Source organism: Malus domestica, chromosome 05 (genome assembly GCF_042453785.1).
Source record: "Malus domestica chromosome 05, GDT2T_hap1".
In the NCBI taxonomy this organism is placed as follows: domain Eukaryota; kingdom Viridiplantae; phylum Streptophyta; class Magnoliopsida; order Rosales; family Rosaceae; genus Malus; species Malus domestica.
In genome coordinates this window covers 31457132-31472829 of record NC_091665.1, presented here as the reverse complement: position 1 = coordinate 31472829, position 15698 = coordinate 31457132, and the positions used below count along the sequence as shown (strand labels likewise).

General features: G+C 36.4%; 2 protein-coding genes across 2 annotated transcripts; both read left to right on the top strand.

The window, feature by feature from the left end:
- The first annotated feature begins 279 nt into the window (after positions 1 to 279).
- Positions 280 to 2766, top strand: LOC103435729 (ABC transporter I family member 19-like). The gene is made up of 6 exons (XM_008374135.4): positions 280 to 625; positions 914 to 1074; positions 1226 to 1277; positions 1469 to 1605; positions 1763 to 1849; positions 2037 to 2766. Exons 1-6 carry the CDS (start codon positions 487 to 489, stop codon positions 2322 to 2324), a joined length of 864 nt encoding a protein of 287 aa, XP_008372357.2. The 5' UTR covers positions 280 to 486; the 3' UTR covers positions 2325 to 2766.
- Positions 2767 to 6333: 3567 nt separating this feature from the next.
- On the top strand, positions 6334 to 10794 carry LOC103435728 (uncharacterized). Its single transcript, XM_008374134.4, has 14 exons — positions 6334 to 6490; positions 6639 to 6935; positions 7136 to 7310; positions 7574 to 7657; positions 7741 to 7982; positions 8095 to 8311; positions 8438 to 8517; positions 8808 to 8892; positions 9059 to 9190; positions 9286 to 9399; positions 9500 to 9547; positions 9708 to 9792; positions 10053 to 10109; positions 10226 to 10794. The coding sequence occupies exons 1-14, from the start codon at positions 6351 to 6353 to the stop codon at positions 10342 to 10344; spliced, it is 1875 nt and encodes a 624-aa protein (XP_008372356.2). The 5' UTR covers positions 6334 to 6350; the 3' UTR covers positions 10345 to 10794.
- Positions 10795 to 15698: the final 4904 nt, after the last annotated feature.

Genomic DNA, 15698 nt, shown 5'->3' with positions numbered 1-15698 from the left:
AGGATAATGAGTTAAACCTTACAATATATTTGACATAATAATGTAGTTCAATTTTATTTTTAGCAATAATCGAACCTACAACTTCTCTATTTATAGGTGAAGAGGATACTATAGATCATAATATTAAATGACAAAAAACTATTTTGTTTGATTTTTAATTTTATCACATTTTTTATACAATACCTAACACGAAGGGTCAAAAGTCCACATAGTAAACTATGTCAAGTGGGACCTTTCCAACCAGTTGTAGCCCAAATCTGGTTGGCCAATAAGTTCGGAACTCGTGGCCGTTTACACACCAGATTTCTCCTCTCTCACGAGACTGACATTACGTGGTCACTTCTTCACCCGCCACGTGTGACCAAGAAGTGGGACCAACGCCAGAACCAACTCCACCGTCGGCGCCTATTTATCGGCCAACTCGCATCCATAAAACGACCGCAGAAAAACCATCACCTCCGTGCTACCTGATTTTGCAGATCAAAAATGGCGGAAGAAGCATCGAGCGGCATCAGAGTCCAGGGCATGCAATTTGCGTACGACGCGCAGCCCCCGCTCTTCTGCGATTTCAGCCTCGAGATAACCCCTGGATCCCGATGCCTTCTCATCGGCGCCAATGGATCTGGTAATTGAAAAAACCGGGCTTTTGGGCTCGTTAAGGCTGCTTCCGGCTCATAAGTGATTTTGTTAGATGTGTTTTTATCACTAACATGTCGAAATTTTATTAAAATTCAAAACCTAAGTAGTGCTTCCTGGAAAAGCCTCGGAAGTGCTTCTCCGGAAAGCACTAATACGATCCAGAAGTGCTTTTAGTGTCAGAAAGTACTTTTGGAAATTCAATTTTTCAGCGAAGCAATGCGAATTGTACTTCGGAGCTGATTGGGTTTGGATACGGCGTCGTCTCGTTTTGCAGGTAAGACCACGTTGCTGAAGATTCTAGCTGGGAAGCAGATGGTGGGAGGGAGAGATGTGGTGCGGGTGTTGAATTGTTCAGCTTTTCATGACACGCATTTGGTTTGCAGTGGCGATTTGGCTTACTTGGGTGGCTCTTGGACCAAAACTGTTGGCTCTGCTGTAAGTTGTTGAACGAATTCTTCTACAATTTAAAGGATTTTGCTTTTGGCTGAAATGAAAAGCACTTAACTTTGCTTTTGTGGCTGAAAAGTACTTTAAATTTATGAGCATACTGAAATTGAAAATATTTCGTCTTTGCAAAAAATTTCAGGGAGAACTTCCCTTGCAGGGAGATTTCTCAGCTGAGCATATGATTTTTGGAGGTGGGGTAATTATAATTTTGCTGAAATTAAAAGCACTTAAATTTTGGCTGAAATGATAAGCACTTAAATTTTACTTATTAGTTATTATGTTCTTATGTTCTTTCAATTTATGAGCATGTAGATTGTTCTTCATTGTCAATATTGTTGAAATTTTCGATTGAATTCTTGTGTTTGCTCATGATTTTTGGCAGTCGAAGGGACTGATCCTGTTAGGAGGGATAAGTTGATTGAGCTGCTTGATATAGACCTTCGGTGGAGAATGCATAAAGTATCTGACGGGCAACGGCGTCGAGTCCAAATCTGCATGGGACTTCTTCATCCCTTTAAGGTATAATGAGAATGAGATCTCGAATTTCGGTTTGTAAAGTGAGATGACTGCTGCTTGTGTGCTTCATGTTTTATTCATAGTTATGTTTTGTGTCCGAGTCCGTCTGTGATTAAAAACTCACATTGTTTCTGACTAGAGGAAGTTGACAAATCTGCAGGTTCTCTTGCTTGATGAGGTAACAGTTGACTTGGATGTCGTTGCTAGGATGGACTTACTAGATTTCTTCAAGGAAGAATGTGAGCAGGTACTGACATTATTTATTATCGACAAATTATATCATGCTTCTTGCTTGGAGTATTATCCAGGATCACCTTATGAATCGTGCAAATTTTGATTGTCGGGTTAAGTAGTTTAAACATCGTTTACTGATTCATTCGACCTGATTACTCTCCGTTGTGACATATTATTCATCCTTTTTGTGTAAATTATAGAGGGGAGCTACAATTGTATATGCAACCCATATCTTTGATGGGTTGGAGACATGGGCAACGCATCTGGCTTACATCCAAGATGGTGAGCTAAAGAGGGCTGAGAAGTTGTCGGAGGTTAATGAGTTGAAGAGTTCGGTCAATCTGCTCTCTGTTGTTGAATCCTGGCTCCGCGCTGAGACCAAGTCTGACAAAAAGAAATCCTCAAATCCCCCTGCCCAAATTAAAAAGACCTCGCCTTTCGCCAGTTCTGCATTTACGTCATCAAGGCACATGGCGTATTACCGCTGATCTCAAAGAAGCTGTGAGATAATATCAAATTCGAAGTCAGATGAACAAGTAAGAAAAGCAATTTCATTCATCAGCAATTATTTCCCCTTTTAGATTGTAGAAATAAGGTTGGCAGTAAGATGAAACCCCAGTTCTAGCTTTCGGGTTTGTTTCTACAACATCAGCCCGCAATCCCTTTCCTGATCTGGCTTTGCCTTCCGATGGTAAAGAAGAAGCAGAAACAGATTCTTTGACAAGAGGGGACGTGTGATAGGAGCATCAATATGTGAATGGCACTTGGTTTATAGGATTTGATAGAGGACATTGTCTTAGACATTCTTCTTGTGTATTTGAAAACATTCACTAAAAGGGGTGACTTGTGTCACAAGTAAAACACATGTGATGTACAACGGCATAGTTTACGATATAGAGAAATCTGAATGTGATACAGCTTCAATTTTTAGTTATTAGTCTCAGTTTTACTCTTTACTGAAGATTGTTCTTTCCACCATCGGCCTCGCAATGCGAATTTTTAGCAGTTTTTTTTTTTGGGAATAACTACGTTATGTGATTGCGTTGCTTAAATTTCCAACAGTTGAGCTTTTCTAAGAAGCTATTAGGTTCATAAGAGGAGGAACTGAACCACCTCACCCATCTCTCTACTAGTTCAGCTTACAGGCATCATAAGCGACCAACTAGTAGCTTTCTTGGGTTTGAACAGGCACGAACCCAGCTAACGAAATTGGGGTGGGCTGTACACCCCAGGCACTTGGGTCCGTGTTAGGGTTTAATATAGTGATCGAGAGTACTTTACCTTGTTTTTTTTTTTTTTTTTTTTTTTTGGAACTGTAACGAAAAGTTTCTGGTACTGTTCATTTTAATGAAAAATCATATTTTTACTCTAAAAAGTCAATCATTGTACTATTCATCTTACATTTTATTTTGTCTTTTTCGTTAAAACTTAAAGTTTTCAAGCTCTTTTCCTTAGTTTTTATATTATTTTTTTTGGGTCAAACGTAATAAAATTCATCAATAAAGATGGCTATTAGAGCATTTCCACGATTAAAAAGCCCTCGGGCAACAGGCTATTTAACCTCCTAAGTGAATAGTAACTGCGTTTAGTAAATAGTAATTGTTCAAGTGTATCTCCACTCTTAAACTGAATAGCCCATACAATCTGTTTTAAAATATTATTAAAATTTTCTTTTGAAATAATAAAAGAAAATTTTATTTTTAATTTCAAATGAGAATAAAAGATTGGTTGAAAGTATTTTATAATATTTGAAAATATTAAAATATGGTGTAAGATGGAAGAACCTGGCTAGGTATTTATAGAAAAAAATAATTATTTTATAGATATTTTTTGTATTTTAATTAATTTTTATGTGTTTATTTGTATTTTTTATTAATTTTTTTAATTGTGGCTGACGTCTGCCTTGCGTCACATGGCCTAAGAGCTAGGTTAGTCGATTTTAGCCTAGGTACGCAACTAGGCTCCCCCATAGCCTAGTGGATAGGAATGGGGTGGAGGAATTTTAGGGGTGGGAGGGGATTTAATCCACACTATCTCATATAAGATTTCAGAGGGGTGAAAGTGCTCTTACGAGGTAAGGAAAACTCAAAAGAGAGGCAGCCCAAAACCAACAAGAAAAAGCACAACCAAACTTAACAGAAAATACAATGAACAGGTCCAAACAATAGAGATCACAACAAATTTTAAACTTAAAACCTTAGAGCTGAAATAAGAAAAATGTTGCCTCCTCCCAGCTGTTGTAGCATCCTCATAAAGCCAACACCATCGCAAAACCAACACCTCTTGAAGACCAATGAACTAAATGAATGAATGGAAAATGGGGTGGGCAAGTCACCCGGGCAATGACTGCTGCCATAATCTTACCAGATAGTGTAAATTGTACTTTAAGAGCCACCAAACAACAACAGAACACTCCGTCGAAGGAGATTCTTGGATGAAGCATTCGATGATTCGAGTGGCCAACGTTGATGATTGAGGATTCGTGAGGAACAACAAATGGAGATGAATGATGCATACAAAATTGAGAGCAAATTTTTACGTATAAGCTCAAAATAAACTAGACACAAAAGCTCAGAGCATAGCGCCACAAGATAAAAGAGGTTACTAAAATCAAGGAAGAGAAATAAAACAAAAAAAAAGCTGAAGAGAGGGGCCTGCCACCGACCCACCAAAGGAAGGGGTCAGCGGCTATAGAGATAAAAAAGGTTTCCTTCCATGAGTATTGTACCATGTTTAAAGGTAGCACCAAACATGGTAGAATTAAATCACACAAAATTTTCACTGCAAGAATACATAGTATGATACTTTAGAAAAAACTCAAGAAAGCTTTTTTGCTTGACCCAAAAGTGCTTTTGTTACAATCACTTTCTGATGGCGATGCTTCCCCAACTTTCATCCGCATCCACAACCACCGGGAAAATGGTAGTAAGTTTGGAAGTAACTTGCACTCTGCTCTTCTTTGATGCAGGGGTGGCCCTTAATACAAGAAACCTTGTTGCCCCTTTCGTACGGACGGAAATATATGCCTACCTTTTGTGATTTCCATTTGAAACCTTGAAAATACATGGTGTTATTACTTGACATTAACAACAAAAATGAAAATAATGTGTGCTAAAGATTAGTCGTTCACACGCATGATCGGCCATTTGTGCAACTAAGAGCCACTAGTACATACTATTTCACAATGTATTAACTACTCAATTATTCGCTTACGTGAGCCTAACATATGTTTTTAGAATAAAAAAAATAAAAGAAAGAAAAATTTACCAAGATTTTGTTGCAACTTGCGACGAATATTCAATTTCAAAGTCTAAAGGGTTATATGCGCACAACAGAAGATTCTTCGAAACAAGTGCGTATGATATTTCTAACGCTAAAATATACTATTGAAAAAAGTTATATTCAAATTATTCATTTTTTTTTAACTGGGGACATTTCCATTGAAATTTTCGTGTTTTTTGAGTACCGATATTTCCAATATCATCGATATTTTAGACCTTGATAGGAACTATATGTGGTACTAAGTCACTCATGTATCTTACCATGCAATGTATGAAGTGTAAAATATTGTACTAATTCATTAAATTTAAATGATTATGGTGTGTTTAAACTTCTTTCATTAATTACTACATATTTTCTACACTCACAATGTTTGTCAGCTCGCTATATAATCAACTTAAATCAGTTAAATCCATCATGCAATGCATTTCCTTCCAATTTTTTTTGTGTGATAAACTAATAGATAATTGACTAAATAAACATCCTGCAAAGTTTCAATAAAAATTTCTAAGTTTTTCTTACAATTTCCGTGGTTTTTATTCAATTTTTATCAATATCGATAATATCCCGATATTTCCATTGAAATTTTTGTGTTTTTGAATTACCGATATTTCTGATATCATCGATATTTTATATCTTGCTTGCAACAAAATTTTAACTGAAATGTCATTTGGAGGTGGCAAATAGTGGTGGCTTGGGGCAATAAATAAACACGAGACATCAATTATAAAAAGTAAATATTTTTAACCAACCGAGCTATAAGTTTCTTATCATTTATATTTATTATTTTTCAAGACAAAATAATTGGACTTTGAGCGTTTGAGAAAGAAAAGAACGGAAATGGATCATCTCCGAATCTATTCCACTAAGTCTTCCTCATCAACTAATCTGGTCTCATAAAATTTGATTCAACGACTATAACAGATGTCCACTTTAAAAATTATAATAACTTTAGCTGTTGAATCAAATTTTAAAAGTTTAAATTGTTTGAGGATAACTTAATGGAAGGAATCCGAAGACAATACCTTTTCTAAAAAACCGCAGCCTGCGGGAAAACTTTGAACATAGACATTAGACAGAACCCGGCCACCCACGCGAATCTTAGCGGATCAATTTATCGCGAGATCCAACGCACCAGAAAAAAAAAAAAAAAAATTGTTAATAATTAATTAAATTTGAAAATTAAAAAGGAAAATTCGAATGAAGATGGGGAAGCTATATATACCCATATAAAAATGGAGGGAAGAACAGAAGAAGATGTGTCTCCCTCTGCTGCCTACAACACACAGAAGAGAGAGAAAGTGAGAGAGAGAGAGAGAGGGGAGAGAGTTTATTTAGGGTTTTCGCGGATCGCACCCGCCGCTAGTTTTACGCGGTAATCCGAATTCTCAGCCTCTTGTTTTTGTTCCCAAGAATATTTTCCCCAAATTTTCTTTTCTTTTTTTTTTTTCAAATTTTTTTATTCGGATTGGCATGCAATCGATTGCATTTTGATGCGTTTCGTGATCGAAATTACAATGCAGATGGCTGGGGATTGAGAAATTCACGTTGCGAGTTTGGCATGGTGGTGGGCTGCATTGCGAGCAGGAGGAAATGGATTCGGCACGGAGTTGGCTGTCGAAGCTTCAGCCGCGTGAAAAGCTGAGGAGCTCGACGAGGAGGAAGGAGCCGTGCGCCGGCGGCGATGGAGGCGGAGAAGAGTCGAATATGGATGAGGAGGCGCTTTCCAATGTCACGAAGCAGAAGGCTGCGGCGGCGAAGCAGTATATTGAGAACCATTACAAGGAGCAAATGAAGAATCTCCAGGAGCGGAAGGAACGGTAGATATATAATTTGAATTGATGAATTTGCATTTTTGTCTTTGGAAATTAGGAAAATGATTGAATTTGCAATTGTAATGCTAAATAATGCAGCTTTGTGATGATTTCTTGTTGGATTTACTGATATAGGCAGAGAAGTTTAACCCAGTTTTTGTGGGTTTTTTCGATTTCGAATTAGTAATTGTACTTCTTTATGGCAGACGAAACATGTTAGAGAAAAAGTTGGCTGATGCCGACGTCTCTGAGGAAGATCAAAACAACCTTCTCAAGTTTCTTGAGAAGAAAGAAACCGAATACATGCGCCTTCAGAGGCATAAAATGGGTGTTGATGATTTCGAGCTGTTGACTATGATCGGCAAGGGCGCATTTGGTGAGGTATAAATTCTCTAAAAAGATCTTGTACTTAAATGTCTTCTTTGGTTCGAATAGCTTTACAAGTGTTTTGGGTCTCTCTATATGGAGAACGCGGAGGTTGGTGACTAAATGAATGATTGGGCTACTCAAAGAAAAATGTTACATAAAGGAGAGTCTTTTAACGAAACAAAAAGTTCAGCTTCAGCCTCCCAGCTGGCACAGTATAGAGATCTTGTCTCATGGGATTGATATAAGTTTTTGATCAATGTTGCTTCATGGTGCAGGTTCGTGTATGCAGGGAAAAGACGTCTGGTTCTGTATATGCCATGAAAAAGCTTAAGAAATCAGAGATGCTTCGTAGAGGCCAGGTAATCAGTTTAGTGTCCTGCCACTTGAATTACTGAGGTAATTTGAACTGTATCTAATGCCAGCTGCTTTATATTATTTTTAGGTAGAGCATGTCAAAGCGGAAAGGAACTTACTTGCTGAGGTGGACAGCAATTGCATTGTCAAGCTGTACTGTTCATTTCAAGATGATGACTATCTTTATCTTATAATGGAATACTTACCTGGAGGAGATATGATGACATTACTCATGAGAAAGGATATTTTGACTGAAGAGGAAGCTAGATTTTATGTTGCCGAAACAGTTTTGGCGATTGAGTCTATCCATAAACACAATTACATTCATAGGTTTGTGGTACAAATTCACTATTTACACTGATTTTTTGAAATAGATTTAAGTAAATCTAATTTTATTGGACTGTGAAATAGAGGTTAACCTAGTCTATTTTGCATATTACAGGGATATTAAGCCTGACAATTTGCTACTCGATAGATATGGACACTTGAGACTGTCAGATTTTGGGTTGTGTAAACCTTTAGACTGCAGTACAATCCGAGAAGACTTTTCGGTTGCACCCAACGCGAATGGTGCTGCACAGAATGATGAACGTCCTGCAGCTCCAAAACGAACACAACAAGAGCAACTGCAACATTGGCAGAAGAATAGGAGAATGCTTGTAAGTTATATTGTAGATAAAAGAAGAACTGTATATTTTTGGACGTACAACATTGTCATTCATGACGTTTTGGTAGGATGTTGCAAGGTTATCGTTCGTTTAACTCTTGATATATGCCCATTGCAGGCTTATTCCACTGTTGGTACACCTGACTATATTGCTCCAGAAGTTCTGTTAAAAAAAGGTTATGGGATGGAATGTGATTGGTGAGTATTATGATTTTCAGCAAAAGGGTGTTTGAATGTTTAACACTGATGAATTAATTCATGTTTTAAATATCAATTGTGATCTCATTACCGTAGACTCAATTTCCGTTAATCAACAAGCAATTGGAGAATCATGTGGCATAACAATAACTATTTTTACTGCCTTTCATATTGTAATGGGATCATTTTGAAATTGCTGTACCATATCACCTTTATGGACCATAAACTGAAGAGCCACTTTGTTTTTTGATGCCTGGATTGACTGAGTTGTGAATTTTGTTGATACACAGGTGGTCACTTGGTGCTATTATGTATGAAATGCTTGTGGGTTACCCCCCCTTCTATTCTGATGATCCAATGTCAACATGCAGGAAGGTAAAGTTTAGAAATATTGAAAGTTTTATTTTAAGAAGTTCTCTTTTAAAAAGCCTCAAGCATAATTCCCTTGGGCTTTTATGTGTGTAGCTTGTGACGTCTCATGTCACCATTTATTCTCACCTGTTTGCCTGATAATGTTTGCTGTCTTGCTCGTCTCTTGTAGATTGTAAACTGGAAAACGCATTTGAAATTTCCAGAAGAAGCAAGGCTGTCTCCAGAAGCGAAAGATCTTATTAGTAAACTCTTGTGTAATGTCAACCAGAGGTTGGGAACAAATGGCGCAGATGAAATAAAGGTGTTGTATGGTGTGTCCTGTTCTAAATATTTTCGATTTGCTCAACAACTCATTGCATATAATGGGAATTACCTTGCTGCTAATTCCTATTTCAGGTTCATCCTTGGTTCAATGGGACTGAATGGGAAAAGCTTTACCAAATGGATGCTGCATTTATTCCTGAGGTCAATGATGATTTGGATACTCAAAATTTTGAAAAGTTTGATGAGGTATAGATGGTCTTCAGTTTTTTGTGGATTTTGTGAGGCTATTTGCGGTGAGCATATCATGTTGCTCATAATTTGATGAATACTGATTTTTGGTATGCAGGCTGACAATCAAACTCAGAGTTCATCCAAAACTGGTCCCTGGAGAAAGGTAAGCTTACGAGCTTTGTTCATACTTAGCTATTGTCACTAATTTGTATATAGAATTTGTCACCATTGTTTGTTATTTAACTTGCCCTACAAGCTACCCCCACCCCACCCCTAATTCATTCCAAATTTTCCCCTTATATTTTTCTCTCTTCATTTTGCAGATGCTCTCCTCCAAGGACATTAATTTTGTTGGCTATACATATAAGAACTTCGAAATTGTTAATGATTATCAAGTGCCTGGGATGGGTATATCTCTATCTTCCATGAACTTGCAGGAGAACTTATCATTTGCTATATATTGGTATCATTTAAAAGTTTTTGTACATACATGTGTGCATGGATTTTGATGGTTCATGCAATTTACGGGTTAACCCGCAAAATGTTAAGTCGTCAAACTGGTAAACAAACGAAGCATCTACTGACTGGCTGGTTTCCAATTATTTGAGTGCTCTTTAGTATGGCAATTTTCCGTTTTTTGTAAACTTGGGTGCCTTCTTTCTATGTAGCCTCGTTGAAGAAGAAAAGCACCAAATCGAAAAGACCATCTATTAAAGCACTTTTTGGTACGTACATCATTCATATCGTATCTGTCATCTAACATATATTGCTGCCCAGCATTTAAACTAGGATTGGGCAAATGTCTTTACATTTCTTACCTTTTTGTGTTCACTTGATGCAGATGAAGAGTCAGAAACGTTGGAGACATCCGATAGTGGTAGTCAACATGTGCAAGGGAGCTTTTTGAACCTCTTGCCTCCCCAATTAGAAGCACCTCAAAACCGGGAGGACTCTTCCTGACCTCGCCAATCCATCAGACGGACTAGGAGCTTGTTCCCAATAGCATTTCGGCTTTCAAGTGACAAAGGATACAATTCTCGACGCTGCCTTCTGCGCCTGTATTTTTTTTTCATGGCTATACCGGCTGGAGCTTCGGGGTTTCAAACGAAAACTCAAGGGGCTCTTGAGGCCTGAAGAAAGGTAGTGAACTTTGAAGCCACTAATTCTAATTGAGCCTCTTTCTTTGACAAAGCGTCCTCTAAGTTTCTCCGTCTTGAAAGATGAAAGTACAACGGAAGCGTAAATATTACCCAAACTCATTTTACCACTAAAGTGTAATTTTCTTCTTTCTTCTTCCTCTTCGATGTCATTCTACCGAAATATGTACAAAAAAACACCCGAATTTGTTCGATGTATACACGTGCTATTCACTTTATTAATTAACGATAGCAATACGATTTGTTCACTGTATATGTGTGTTTTTTATTATCAACAACTACCGTTCATAAAATTTGAACGTTTAACCTTGTCTACCATGGTGGAAACTTTGGTACCATCATACCAAACGGTTGTTAAGTTGATCTCTCTCGTTTCCTTTGTATTTTGTTCTAAATTTTTGGTTTTATAAACCAATTGGTCAAATTTTATAAACCAATTGGTCAAATAGGGAAGTATAATTTGACAAAAAAAAAAAAAAAAAAAGAAGGGAAGTATACCAATAGGATTAGTTATGAACTTTTAATCAAGAGTCCGATGGACATAACATGCCAATAAAGAAGCAATGAACTGTGATTTATAGCAACTGGTTGAGTACCATCTTATACTGTAAGATTGTAGTAGGTTTTATTTGTGCGTATTTTTCCGATCAATTCGTTGCGAAGAATAACGCACAACTTTCGTCATGCTTAGACAATTTCACATCATGCTAGAGTAAACAAAATACATGTGACTACGTCGTGTACTCCATATATATATATATATATAATTTCTTTTATTTAATTAATTTCATCTTTCAGTCGAAAACGTAAAGCGCAGGAAGATTCGGTCGAATGCAATGCACGTCAATTGTGAATCACATCCGAGGCCAAATGAAATTAGGGCATAATTTGAAAAATAATCTCCAATTCGGTATATTGTTATTATTCCTCCTGGTGGGTCCGCGTTTGCTCCAAGATTGCCATATGGCGACAATATAGACGATACAGTCACCATCATTTAGCAACCATTTCTGTATTAATTAATTAAATCAATTAAACATTTAAAAACCATTTTACATTAAATCTCTTCTTTTTTTTTTTTAGTCAAACATTAAATCTCAATTGACTAGACAAAAAATGGCACACAAATACCTTTTGATTTGCCTGCTGAAGTGGGATGGAGTTCAACAAACTACAATTTTCCTTTTCACATATTTTTTTTTACTTCTTACATATTTTTTTTATTATTAATTTTTATCTTTCGATCTTCTTCGATTCATTGAATATGGCGATCAAAAATTGAGAATGATGTGTGAGAAGTAAATAGGGGTATGTAGATAGCATACCCCTTTTCCAAAGAGAGCGATAAACTCAAATTAGTTTTTGTACTATTATCTTATTCAATATTACAAATAGCGCAATAAACTCAAATTTCTATCATGACCTAATTGTCCTATAAACATACTTAAAACTTCCAACAACAAAAAATAAACATAAATTTAGCTCTAGTACAACTTTTTTTTTAAAATTTTATACTGGTTGTAACAGAAAAATGGTGACAGAAGTTCAATTTTGAACATGTTAAAGACTTATTAAAATTGCTCAACTAATTCCTTAGTTTGATTCTGCAAAAACAAAGAAAATAGATCTAGCTAGGATGGATCCGAAGTGGTTGACTGGGACTTGGACGCTGGATCTTGACTAGTTTGATGGCTTCTGATTGCTAGGGGAAGTTTTGCCGAATTTTTAGTATATTTTATTAGTTGATAATTTTAGTTTTGTTTTTATGCATATTAGGCTTTCGTCACACATCCGGTTGATGGCTAGCACGGTTTGGTTTCGGTGTTCACTCGATATCGGGGTTGGGGTGTGTTAGAGACTTTCCATTCAAGGTTTTTTTAACTAACAATACTTGGATACTAAAAAATGAGTAGAAACTCCTACTTAAAACTCTTAGTGTTTTAATCATAGAATTTTTTGCTTATGATCAGAATTGTTCATATTATGAATCACATTGTAAAGAGCATCTCTGCAAAAAATAAATTAAAATTATGATTGTTTAGTCAATCTATTATAGCAAATATATAAACGATTCATAATGCTTTTACCAATAATGTTCATTTGTTTTTAAACAGTTTGATGACTAAACGGCCTTCATTTTAATTGATTTTTTGCATAGCCGATCTTTATAGGATGATTTATAATATGAACGGTTCTGATTATAAACACAAAATTCTATAAATTGACAACAAATAATTTGAGAAATTTTGAGTATGAGTTCTTACTCATCTTAAAGTAGCAAAGTATTGTTCTTTTTAACAGTTATTTATCCTTACAGCACAATAGAAGCGATTTTGAAAAAGAAACACAACATTCCCAAACTAGCCTCAATCCAATCCAGGAAAGCAAAAAAAATTTGATCCATATATTGACCCATTCAAACTAAATTTTGCGAATAATTTAATTTAGGTCTGTCGCAAAAAATGGACACAGATCCTCTCCGGATCTGAGCCTAGTGATCAATAGATCCGGGTCATTGAAATTTGATACAACGGTTGTAATTATTATAACTTTTAGAGAGGTCCCATGTTTATAGCCATTAGATCAAATTTTAATGACCAGGATCTATTGATCCTAGGCTTAGATCCGGAGAGGATCTGTGTCCGCAAAAAATGTCATCATGTGGGCCAATATGCTCTACATATAAGAAACAATAAGAAACAAATTTTGAACAACCTCAGGACCTGCAGTTGAGAGAATCCAATTATTTGATAGATTATTTTAAAACAATTCAAATTAAAAAAATAAATTAAGAATTTATTCAGAGCAGCCATCGATTAACAACTGCCTGATGCGTTTAGCGGGTCAGTTGTTTCTTTCCTCATCTTCTTGAATTGGAATTCATCTCCATATAATCGCATCTTAAATGTATTCCAAATCCTTGAGCAATATTTTTTCTTCTTCATATAATTCACAACATATACATAACTTTCGAGATGTAATGAACACGTATGATTTTCATAATCGCATGTTATTTCCAATTTTGAGATCAGAATTTCATAAACTCATGCTGAATTCGGTATTTTATTAGATTATTTCATAATTTTAAAATTATGAGAGTTGTATGACTTCATCTATATACCAAGAAGAAAAATTATATCATCTCCTTGGCTCTCTAGTTCTCAAATTCTCATTTTTGTATGTAGTATATTCAAGGGAGTTGTAATTGAAAAGATAGTTATCCATTTGAGTACATTGTATTACATATCTAAAGTCAAGAAGTATATTTTGACAAAAAAAAACAAATCAAGAAGTATATATAGAGTTATACAAGTTTTAGAATTTCGGGTTGGATTCGGATTATTAAACTAAAATATCCTTAATATAATTTCATTAAATATTCTCCAAACCATTTAACTTGTAAACAAAGAAAAAACATTGATGGATAGTTGTTGACCCTAAAAACTACCAAGCCTATGTGGCGCGCATGCTGAGTAACTAATGAGCTAACTACGTCATTCGGTTATGTGCGAGGCGTGCCAACTTGATGACCGAGCTCGGCCGGGGAGTAAAATATGTTGATGTCGCGTTGAGTGCGCTGCTGACTTCTTAATCTTACGACTGCGGCCGAGGTAGGAACACATCTCGGCTTTCAGGTTCTAGAGCCTGAAGACAAGGCTGCTAGTTCTGCGAAGTTCACAAATCGTTGGCGCCGAGTTCGGTCATGGTGATTATATTCGTGAGAGTATAAGCACACCGAATTGGCACCAGACTATATGGACACAAATACTCGAAAGAGATGTATGTCTTGATGGTAAATGTGGTTAAGCCGTCGGAATGCCGAACTCTAAAGTGTACTTGTGAATATCCAATCATAAAACAATTCGGCGTTCAACATGCCGAACCTAGTAACTTGTAACACCTCACTTCGCCGAGAAGGCTAATGAGATGACCTCTACCAACAAGGGTTCAAAAATCCTTGTCGACCGAGACTTGGATAAATAACCAATCAGTCTCTTGAAGCAGTGTTGTTTATCCAAACTGAAGGTGCTCCTTGATCGGCTAATTCTACGGCTCCAGTGTTGTTTATCCAAACTAAAGATGTCGTCGGTTGCCTTCACAGTGCTATTTATCCAAACTGAAGATGTGGGTGTGAGAAGAAAGGGGAAGATGATAAAATCTCAAAGGTTGTTGAGAAGCTTTGCGCAGGGCAATTTGTGTGTTGAATTGGAGGGCCCTGAATGATGCACTTTCTTCTCTATTTATAGCAGCAAAACCCCCTCATAACCGAACTAGAAATGTACTCGGATTAGAACTCCTCAACCCAATCTAATTAGGTTTCGGCCAATCCGAGCTCTAATAGGACTTTGAACCAAGCTCATAACAAACTAGATTCATCTCCTGATCCCAAGCACCTTCGGCTTCAAAACTCCTTGTTCCACAAGGAATCGACTACTTCACCCTTTATCTAAACTAATCCTCTTTGCAACAGGATTCGGCCGGCCCACAAGAAAATTCTAGATAAATGCCATTGGGATCCCAGGCTTGGCCCAAAATAACATTTTGGGCCCAAACAATAGTTTTCAAAATAATTAGGCTTTAATATAGTATTGTAAGAGTGATATTCTAGTAGTTTATCTAAAGCTAAGTGCTAACTAGCTGTTCTTGGTCTGGTATTAACTCTCTTTTTATTGTTAGAAGTGGTCTTGAAGTTTTAGTTTCTCCTACACCAATAATTAGTAGGAAAAATACAAATCATTAATAGTACTATCATGAAATCATCTGCCATCAAACGTATTTGCAGGGCGCCCTAGAACATTGCTCTCCTTCCAAGTTTAAATTTTCATTCTTGTAATTTAAATAAATTAGAATATTGCTCAAATAAAGAGAAAGTTTAGAAATCAAACAACCAAATCTCTATTAAATAGTTTCCATTAGTTTCTATATATTCTTAAAGTAATTTTTGTAGTATTCCGCACAGCACGTCATGAGTTTGATTCATGACGCTGATGAATCACACTATTGTGTAACACTTCGGTAGTGCTTCATGTGCGTGTCCGGTGTAAGACTTAGAAAACTAATATTCTGGCAAATAATATAGAAGAAAATCACTACCTGAATGACGTGGGGGGTTCTTGGCTTGTTGCATGTTAGCTTTTTCTGTATGTCTTGGATATG